At 47.6% G+C, this 10,968-nt stretch overlaps 1 protein-coding gene across 1 annotated transcript; it reads right to left on the bottom strand.

Moving 5' to 3' along the window:
* Positions 1–5,793: 5,793 nt before the first annotated feature.
* On the bottom strand, positions 5,794–10,172 carry LOC118889510 (the record flags this gene model as incomplete). Its single annotated transcript, XM_036841256.1, has 5 exons — positions 10,003–10,172; positions 9,398–9,516; positions 7,103–7,258; positions 6,274–6,545; positions 5,794–5,849 (listed from the first exon to the last, which is right to left on the bottom strand). Coding segments are annotated over exons 1-5 (636 nt in total), but the record flags the coding sequence as incomplete, so codon positions are not given.
* Positions 10,173–10,968: the final 796 nt, after the last annotated feature.

Raw genomic sequence — 10,968 nt, 5'->3', positions numbered from 1 at the left:
AATAAAGTGGGCGAAGAGATACTTTTGACTTTGGTTCATTAAAATCTGAAAGGTTTTTAGGAACAAAATGTTTTCATTAGGAGTCTTTCTTGGTTTACAAACCAACAATCGGAGACTTGTCCTCATTAATTTAGAAAGACAGAAAGAGAGAATGAAAGGAAGAAAGAAAGGAAGGAAGAAAGGGAGGGAGGGAAGAAGGAAGGGAGGAAGGAACGGGTAGATAGGTTACCTATAACTAACAAAAACTCCTAATTTTCCATTTAATCAAAACAGTAACCTTGAAAATACATCACTCTTTCCAAATACAAAATAAAATGCCAAACCTAATTTGTCACCTTAAAGAATACATTCATGAATGTACAAAGTATCTCCTTCAACCAGAAGTAAAGTGTCCTCTAAATACAGACTGTCAACACGACTTTGGCAGCAAATTACCTAGAATCAAAACTAATAAAAAAAATATGAACACCTACATTATCAACATGCTGTAATATTAATCATTACTTTCAACCACCAAGTTCCACTGCTCGTCATTAAAAAAAAAAAAAGTGTTAGCTAATGCAGTTTGAGAAATTTCCAGTAGGTGAGGGAGCCTTAGTTAAAAATTAACCTGTGCCAAAGAAAACACTACAAATTTGACGTTTCATAAACAACTGTGTCAAACAGCGATCCAAAATTAATAGTGAAATAAAATAAAAAATTATTTTGCTTCAATCAGCAGCTTGGCTACTGGTGAACAAATTACAAAGATGTAATTTAAGCTCAGCAGCTAAGCAGGCCTGTTTGCAGACCTGAATTAGGAAAGTTGCAAAGGAATGACATCATATTCAGTATGCTGTTCAGTTACATCACAGCCCTGAATAAAAAGAGAATGTGTACCAAAAGCAGTTAGCTTCAGAATGCATCTTTTGTGTCTCAAAGAAATAAAATCTCTCATATTATTCAAACACCAAGATAAAAACTGAATCATTCTAACAATATCATGCAATATTTCTCTTTCTAGCAGTAATAAAAGATATTTCACTCATATGATAACTACATTTACATTTATATTAGTAGATACAACTGGCTTTCTCAACTCAATGGGGTAATAATAGTAATAATAATAAAATAATAAAAGCAGCTAATTTATTAAGCACTTAATGTATGCTAGTCACTGTTCTAAGCATTTTCCATGTATGAATTCATTTAATTTTTACAACTGAGCTTCCAGGTAGGTGCTGCCATTACTTCAGTTAGTTTCCAAATGCTTACATATTTTAATAACTAAGACCAAATCATTCTTGCTCAACAACTATATAAACAATTCACCAACATCCAGATACTCCTTCATTCCTCTCAGCAATATAAGACACAAGAACAGACTATCCGTGTAGTCATACAAATTCGATAAATGCATCACTACTAATACGTTCGTTTTAAATCTGTTCAGACATTCACATGGAAACAGCTCTAGTGTAAATATCCCCAAACAAATGGCTGTATATTATCCAGGAGGCAGCAGTTGGACCGCCAGACTGGGAAAGTACTAGGCCATCTGGCTCCAGCAATCTCTCCAAAACCATCAGCTTTGTTTTCACCCCCAGACTCCAAACAACACATTTTCCACTGTGATGAGTTTACATTTTCCCAAACACAGGTCCTGATCATGCATAAAAATTCCAAACTTCTTCATTCCTCTATGTGCAAGGAAATTCAAATCACCTGCATTTTTGACATGTTACCAAAGAAGAGAGACAGCTGCTAAAATATGGCTCCTAACTATAAACTTGCCGTGTCATTTTTTGTTTGTTTGTTTCCCCAGATATATGAAAGAACCTCTCTGCTGGCCTAGTTGAATTCCTTAGGAACTTATTGATAAACTAAAAATGTGCTTATCTACCAATGAAGAACCATGAACAGAAAGGGCTGTTAATCAAATCTATGTAGCTGTGGCAGGATATGATGAAACAATCAATAGGAAAAAATGCACTTGCATCAATAACTTAAAGTACCAGGAACATCAAAACAAATATATAAAGATTAGCTGGAAAGAGAACTATGACAGCAGTTCTGATTACTGTACCTTAGACTTCCCACTGTGCTGGGACTTTTTAGGGGTCCCCTCACAATATCACCTACCTTCAAATCCATACACACAAGGATTATGTGACTTACTATTTTTCCCTTTCCAAAAAAGAGCTTTGGTTTGGGGGCAGGGAATGTTTTGTTTTTGATAACTTTATGGAATTTGGTACTCTCGTTGAATTGTAAAAATGTCCCTTTTTTCAAAGCAAGATGGTAAGAGGGCAGATAAGTTAAAGGTTTTAAAAAAAAAACTATTTAAAGATAACTCACTGAAGCAATCACAGAATGTAATTATATCTCAAATACTACAGGAAAATCTGAACTGAGGCACATTAAAACTCAGACCTCTCCCACTGAGTTCATTTGAGTTTCTGCAGTAGATACTGTTTCCGGATGCAACAGCCATAAACTTCTGGATCCTACAGGCCTTTCTGCATGCTCACTAATGGAATACCAAAACAGCAATGACAAAAAACAAAAAAACCCCTATTTTTAGTCCAGCTAAACTTGGTTTTGAAAAACCCTTCCCAAAAGCAAGCTTCTTATTTTCTAGTTGGTGGACAAATATTTTAAATATAATTATATCCTTAGTGTTTTATAAGAAAAGCATAGGGATAAGAGGGCTCAGATCCTTACACATTCACTTCTAATAAAGCTTTCCCTTTCCTGGTAGAGTCCAAAATTAAGAGTCATTACCCCAAATAGTGTAAAGAGACACTTTGAAAAGGTGTGAAATACTGTGTCCTACCAATACATCTTGGTTGATTGAGTACATTTCTGTTTGATCTCAATGCTGCTAACTCCACCCAAGATCACAAACATTCTATGAAAATATAAAGTGCACAGTTAGTTTTGAATTTTGCTTGCCAAAGATTCCCTTCAAGTTTTAACCCCAACTTGTGAGTCAAAGATATGACATCACATACATAAAGCTGCATCTCTTATGTGAAAAATGTTATGATAAATAAGCAGCTAAGAGAAGACACTTGAACTATGCTTAGATAGTCCCACTGAAATTTATGATGTTATTAGAACTCATCACATCACTGAAATTATTCCATTCTGCACTCTAAATTCAAAATCCTGAGTCAATCTACCTGGAAGAATTTCACAGGGGAAAAAAAAAAGTAACCATTTAATCGGTCACCTTATGTCAAGACTTACTTCTGATTGAAGGGGTCACTGCACACTTAACTAAAATAAAAAATTTAAGAAATTTAAAAATCAGACTTGGCATTTAATTATCACAGAATAATTTCAAGCTAGATGAGAATCCACTGTTTTACTCATCAAAGCTAAAACATAATAATTATGTCACAGCTAAGGAAAGTCACGCTCTTCACGCTGACCTGCTTTTTGAAGACTATTGTATTAGCTGTGTACACAAGAAGCTAACCTACTTCCCAAACTCTTACAGCACATAATCAAGGAACAAGCAACCGGATAACAGGCAGGGATTGCCTTTCAAAGTAAAAGCTACAGAGAAGGCATTAGACAACTATTATGAAAGCAAACAGGTATGCCTGGAAAAATCTTTTTTCTTGATATTTTTAGACTAAATTCACATAATTACTAAGCCTTTTGTTCAGGTCACTCCCCACCAAAATATATAATTGCCTACATTTATAATTTTAACTTTCAGTGAGATGTCACAGTATGGCAAGTAACTCTCTTATACCTGCTATTACTACACTGTATCTTATTCTGGTCCCATCCCCACCACGATAGAATTTATGAAACCAAGCAGTCAAAGAATGCCTTACGCTATAGTTTTTCTTAAGCTCTATGACCTTGTTAGTAAAATGATATTAGATGTATTGCTTTATAAAAATCAAGATTATTCTTCCTCCTTAGAAGGGTGTGTAAAGTCAGTTCATTTCATAATGGGAAGATCAATTCTTGCAGCGCTTTTTGTTTACGGGGCCTAAAATAAAGTTTTGAGAGAAGTTATCACTTCAAACGTGTCCTAATTTTGTGCACCTTACAACTGTTCACTTCATAGAGTTGCCGATAATTTAATATTTAAGTGGCCAATGTTTCACAAGCAGACAGGTCTTACATACTGGTTTGTGGGGAGTTTTTATTCTTTAAAAAATAAACTCTAATAAGCACATAAGGAATAGGTATTAGAAATCATACTTTCCCTCTCCCCCTCCCATCTTTTCTTTCCTCTGATGGGAATGGCAGGAAAAGATATCCAGGGTATCAAAGACAACTTTTTAAAAACAAAACTCCACTTAAGACATTTTTGTTTTGCTATCATTTGTTTTAAAAGTTACTGAAATCAGGCTTTTGCATTTTTTTGCTTGGCAGGAAAAAAATTTAACAAAATACAGAGCGTCCAGATCAAAAGGAATTATCCTATGTGATGATCAAAACCAGTATAGTAATAATAATAAAAAACAATAATAATACCAAGAGTAAAAGTATAAATGTACGTTTACTCTGAACAATCAACTAAGGAATAAAACAGATCTTCAAGAAAGTCAAATATTTTAGGCTAACAACTTGAAATAGATTTCAAGAGATATGTATTTATCATTGTAAAAAATACATGTCATACCCTCATGTTTTTCACTTGGTTCACAATGAAATATGAAGGTAATAATTACAATTAGCTGTTATTAAATTGGTTCTTGCTGAGTAGATTTTAAAACTCCCAACAGGTTATTAACGTGCATTTTGTACAACATATTTAAGCCATGGGTAACTAAAAACAATTTTTAAATATGCATGTATACTCTAATTTGAAACCTTCCAAGCCAGTATCTATGAAAACTACCTCCCTTATTTTAAAGGGAATGTTTTAGAACCGCCACCAAGCGAACCAGTCTTAACCCTCTCACTGAATTGGTGGTTAGTACACAATGGGTAACTTTTCTCTTTGTTCTGATTTCTGTCCCCCACCCAATAAAACTGTCTTCTTTTTTGTAACTAAATCCTCCAACTACCTAACCAGATATTTAATTCCTAAACTTTTTCTTAAAATTAAAAGATGTTCCTGCGCCTCGTAACAATGTCAGACCTCTTTTCTGACTCGCCTCATAATTGTGTCTTTTAAACCATAACTCAACCTTAATGTATACTGCTCGGCACCCGCGTGCTGGGAGCGTAAGAAAATGCCGTCTATGTACCTTTAAGACCACAAGCTCGCTCACGCTGCCTGGCTTCTTGCCAAACTTGGAGGCAAAAGCAGGGGGATTTTTGCAAGATAGCTTCTAACAATTGTCGCTCCGTCTTCCAGCACTACCACCACCACCATCTCTTCTTTAAAAAATGTGTAGAGTGGGGCAAGCGCGCTCTCAGACCACCGCACCGTTCCCGGGGAAGCTGCCTTTGCCCCTCACCCGCTTCCTCTACCTTTGCCCCCCGGGCGAGGCCCTGAAGGTTTGGGTTTCACAGTTCAGCCCGGTCTGCACCAGGGTCTCTGGGCACCTTTGCGCCCCCTGGGGCCCCCCGGCCGGGTCAAAGGAAGTTCAGCCCGTACTCTGCCCGCGCAGCACCCCGCAGCCTCAAATCGCAAGGTCTGAAGTTCCCTCGTAAAGCAGGAGCCGCCGAGCCGCCTCCCCCGCGCGGCGCGTCCACGTGCTTTGGGGCGCTTGCAAGGCTGCGCTGAGCGCGCGGGCCGCCCTGGCATTGAGAGTTCGAGCCCCAGCCCTCCCGCTAAGGAGTAGCCGGCTTCTTGACTCTCCCAACTTCCCCGCGGCGCGAATTTAAGGAACTTACTTGTTTTGTCATGGCGTCAACGAGGCGAACGTAGAAATCCCGCTGCGTCCTCATTCCTGGGGGAGGGGAGGGGCGGGGAACGAAGGAGAATTAAGTGAGAGCGGATCTGCATGAAACAAACCCACAAAGAATGGGGCTCCGAGGCCGATGGAAGGCCGCCTGTCCCGGAGAAGCACAGCCAGGACCCCCTTCCCCAGTTCCCGGACGAGGGCCTCTGGCCCAGCGCGAGCGCGTTGGAAGGCAGCCCCGCCCCCAAGCACAGCAGCTGGGAATCGGGCGGACCCCGCCCCCCCCCCCATGTTCTCTCCCTTCCCACGGCTGGAGTCCCTCCGCGTGCTCTCCGGGAGCCACCAAGGCCCTGATCGCTCTAGCCCCCTGAACGCAAGGGACCTGGGCGTGAAGCCTATGCTAAGCGGAGGAACCCGGCCTTAGGACGGGGAAGATGAAAGAAAGCGGCCCAGCGGGGCCAAGGCGCCACACCTGGGCCCAGGTACGCGCTCGCTGATGCGGCCGCCCTCGAGCCACTCAGGTGAAACCTCTTCTGGCGGAGCTTAGGAGACGCCGGTTTACCCCGAGGATGGCGGATGACTGAGATTTGCTCCGGGTCCTCGTCCGCCTGAAGCTCCCCGCGCCCCCCACCCTCACCCGGAGCCCCGGGGTGCCGGCGCAGCCCCGACGGGAGCCTCACCACTGCTGTGGAGGAGCTGGAGCCGGTGGTGAATCCCGTTATCGGTCTTTTCGCTGCTGGCGTCCTGGGTCGCAGCAGAGCGCACAGACACAGGAGGCGCGGGAGGGAGGTCGGCGTGAGCTAGTGGACCGACTTCGAGGCAACTTTCCCCACGCGGGGACCCCTGGCCTGGGAGCCGGACAGGCCCGGAGCAGCAGAAATTGCGGCCAGCTGGGACCCCTCTGCCGCCCTCCGACCCTTACTGCTCCAACTTTCCAAAAAAGTCCGTGGGGCGCGCACGGGCGATCCTGTTCCTGGGGCCTGGGGGCTCGAGCCCGCGCCAGCAGAGGCAGGAGCCGCGCGTGGGCGCGCGGCCGAGGGCGGGTTCGTCCCGGCGCCCTTGACTCTGGAGTGCGAAGCCGGGCTCGCCTCTCTCCATCCTTCGGGACTCAGCACGAACTTTTCTGCAGCAGAACCTCAGGAGCTAGGAGCCCGGGTTCGCCCGGAACGGGAAGCGGCTTGGGGGACCCCGCGCGGCGGCGTGTTACGGGTGCTTTGCGCTCGCGGGGGAGCGCGCCCCCCGAGGCGCCTGGGCCTGCTCCCCGGCCGGGGGCGAGGGGCAGCGGCGCTGCGCCCGCTTACTTCTTCCTTCTCCACGAACCCCACCAAGGCTGTCCCCTCGATCTCCGCGGGCTGGCCCTGTCTGTCGTAGAGGACCAGGACGAAGCGGAAGAAGGTGGATTTCCGCAGATTGGAAGCGGCTGCTTCTCAAAGTGAGCCCGGGCCAGACCCACCCCGCTGCGGCCAAAGACGCAGAGTTAGACGGCTCAGCGGGACCACAACCGCGACGCCTTGTCACCCCTTACACACGCGCGTACCCTCCAACACCCGCCTCCTCTCCCCCAAAACGCCCCGTGGGCCCCCTACACGCCCCCTCAGGCGCCCCGGGCCCAGCCGGCGACGGGACATGCGCGCTCTCGCCTGGCCAGTCCTCCCCGCCGAGGACCTGCGCGCCCCCCGAGCCCGACGAAGAGGTGTGAAAGTTTTGCTCGGGTTTTGTGCAAGAGACAAAACGCTGTACGCGTTTACTCCGACCTGAAGCGCGGTGCGTGGGGAGGAAGAAAAGTAGCGGTGGATGAGGTGACGCGCGATCGTGGAACAAAGCCGGCCGTTTACAACGTAGACGGAGGGTGGGCATGGGAGTTGGTTCTCGCCACCCCCTCGCATCTCCCGTGGGCAGGTGAGAACGGATGGGAACACGCTCAGCTCCTCGCTGCAGCAGCCGTCCTTCGGGAAACCTCATGCGCCCCCGCCCCCGGCCAGCCGCGGGTGCCCGGCCTCGGGGAGCCCTCTGTCCCCCCCGCCCCCAAATAAAGCATGTGGAGAAAGAGGATCTGCGGGTGGAACTCAGAGCAGTCAGGAGTGGTCGCTGGGGGAAAGGGAATTGGGGATTTTTCTTAAAAGACCTGTCCTGACAGTTTCGCTGTTCCGCAGAAATCCTCACACCCTTTCCAGAAATCCTATGGATAAGGGCTGACGGCTGAGCGCGCCCTCCCGGGGGCTGGCGCCGGGGGCGCAGGGAGGCCACGGACAGCCCGACCTGCCCAACGCAAGGGCGCGCGCACACACACGCACACACACACACTTTCGTTTCTAGCCCAGTTACCCAACTCACTCTCACTACCAACCACTCCCATCCTTATTATCATCGGGGATGGGAACAGTGTTGTGGACACTTGTCCCCAGCCCGGAGAAGATGAGGGTGATGTAATTAGTCATCTTCATTCTTCCCCGTCCGCCCTCTCTGGGCCGGAGAGAGCATGGAGCCACCAGATCTCCCATTCCCCCAAGCCCAGCTGGTGGCCTAAAAAGGGGGGGGGGACACCATTTCTCACTTGGGACCAGGAGTCCCCAGAAAGGGTACCGAGGGTGCCCAGGAAAGTTCCCCCAGGTCAGTCTGCAAAGGCAGTGCCTCTAGGCCATACAGCCTAGCATCCAGGAGCTGAGAGCGGCAGAGGGGCTGGAAGGGGCCATGGTCATAGACGGTGGGGAAGACTTTCAGGAGACATCAGAATTAAAGTTAGGAGTTGCTCTTCTTCCGGTGGACCAAGAAAAACTGAAAGCTAAAGGGAGAGGGAGGGAGAACCAGAGACGAGAAATAAGAGATGGTTCTAAGGGGACATGGAAAGAGAAAAGGGGAGAAAAAGGAGGTAAGAGAAGGAAAAAGAGGAAAGAGGAAGAAAGAGTGAAGAAAGAAGAGGAAGGAAAGAAGGAAGGGAAGGAGAAGAAAGGGGGAAAGAAAGGAAGTAAAGAAAGAAGGAAGAAAGGAAGGAAAAGGAGGAAGGAAGAAAAGAAAGGACGGAGAAGGAAGAAAAGAAGAAAGGAAGGAGAAGGAAAGTTTTTTAAAGGGGGAAAAGGAAAGGAGAAAGGAGGAAGGAAAAGAAGAACGAAGGAGAGGAAGGAGGAAGGAAAGAAATAGAGAAGAAAAGGCAAGGAAAAGAACGAAGAAAGAAAGAAAGAAAAGAAAGAAAGAAAAAGAAAGAAAGAAAACAGAAAAAAATAGGAAAGGAAAGGAAAAGGAAGGAAAGAAAGAAAAGACAGGCGGCCTGAAAAGAAACAGCAATCACAGAAAAACACAGATATCCAACATCATACTGGTGAGACGCCTCTTCAGGCTTAAAACAAAATGAAAACAGTCACAGACCAGGCAGGGAAAAGTGCCGGTAAAGCGCGGGCTCCTCGCAGGCAGCTTTTGGCTCTGCGGCCGCAGGCAACCAAGACAGAGCGGCCGGGGAGCGCGGAGCCCCGGAGACGAGCAGAGCCGAGCGGCAGACGCACGAGCGCGGCCCGGCCCCGGGGCGGCGGCTTCCGCTACCACCTCCGCGCTCTGCTGCTCGCGGCTTGCCTCCCCGGCCGCGGTCCCCGAGCGGTACTCACCTCTGCGTCGCCGTGTTGGCGTCCAGCACCCCGGCGCCCTGCATCCACGTCCGCACCGCGTTCCTGCCGCTGCCCAGCTGCTCTTCCTTCATGCTGCTTCCACTCCGTTGGATCCGTTCCTGAATCCCAAACATGAAAACAACCTTTTCTTGTGGAAAATCTCCTCCCCCTTGAAAATTTGAAAAAAAAAAAAAAAAAAGGAAAGAAGAACGCCAGCCAGAGATTTTTTTTTTTTTTTGAGTCGTTGAACTCGTGCTAGAAGATCAAGGCCGGCTGGAAAGCAAATTTTTAAAAACTGTAAACCTTCGCTCAAAACTGAGCGATAACCCGAAGGAAAAAAAAAGGAGAGAAAAAAGGAAGAGGAAATCCAACAAAAAGACCAAAATTTAAAAAACAGAGATGTATGCTTGGCTGTTGGGGGTTGTTTGGTTGGTTAATTTTTGGTTTAGGTGCTCTTTTTTTTTTCTTTTTCTTTTTGTAATGATCACAGGCCGGTGGAAGACAGGAGGGGCTGGAGTTTCCTTTTGTAGAGGTACCGTTCACTTGAAGAAGCAGGAAGAAAAAAAAAAAACCCTGATGGCAATTTAAGAAATAATAGACTCAACTCGCGCTGCCGGCTTTGCTACTTCAAGTGTCATTTTCCGCTACCAGGCAAGTTTTTCCTCTCTCTCTCTTTTTTTGTTTTTTTCCTCCTTCTCTCCCAACCAAAGATGTTTCTTTCCCTTCAGTGCGTATAGATGAGGAGGACGCTGGTTGCCCTAGACAGATACACCAGAGAGGGAGAGTGGGGTGGGGGGAAGGGGGAGGGGGGTAGGGAAAGACAGAGAGGAAAGGAGAGGAGAGGGAGAGAGAGAGGTGGACCCTGCTGAATGGAGATTCTGTTTTCTCCTTGCTAAAACAGAAGTGATTTGCAGGCTTTCCCTATGGAATCCAGTTTGACTCTCCCCAAAGCTAAACACAAGCACACAAACCCCAAAGGGAGGAGGCGGGGCCCGCGCGGCAAGGGCCCGCCCCTTCATTTGCATAACGCCATCCTTCCGCCTCGCCGCAGCCAATCGCGGCGCAGGAGCCTGGGGCTCTCAGCGCAGGGCCACGCCCCCTCATTAACATCCCTCTCCGGCTGGCGCAGGGGAGCTGGCCAAAGTTCCTCGCAAAGTGGCGCGCGAAGGATCGCTTAGTGCCCGTGTCCGAGCTGGAGAGGAGCGGGGCTGAGCTGGGCAGAGCCGGGCAGGAGAAGGGAGGCAGAAGGAAGGGGAGGAGGATATTCTTCTCAGGGATTTGAGCTGGGGTCTGCATCCCGGCCACTGCAGTCCGTTAAGCATCCTCGCCGAGCCCTGAGCGCGCTCGAGGCGCACAGGCCGCGCCCTCCCGGGGTCGTGTCCTGCTCCGCTGTTCTGGGACGTCGGGGGCAAAAGTGGAGGAGACGGGAGAGCCCGGGCGGAAGCAGCAGGACGCGCATGCCAGGCGCCCACCTCTTCGCTTGAGGAGGGTTGGTGGGTTGGAAAAATGGGTGTGTGAGATCGGCGCTGGGAGCTCGCGGACGGCACTGCCTCCACGCTGGGAGGGAGGGG

The sequence above is a fragment of the Balaenoptera musculus genome, unplaced genomic scaffold (assembly GCF_009873245.2).
Source record: "Balaenoptera musculus isolate JJ_BM4_2016_0621 unplaced genomic scaffold, mBalMus1.pri.v3 scaffold_69_arrow_ctg1, whole genome shotgun sequence".
Taxonomy (NCBI): Eukaryota; Metazoa; Chordata; class Mammalia; order Artiodactyla; family Balaenopteridae; genus Balaenoptera; species Balaenoptera musculus.
This window is presented reverse-complemented; position numbering and strand designations above follow the sequence as displayed.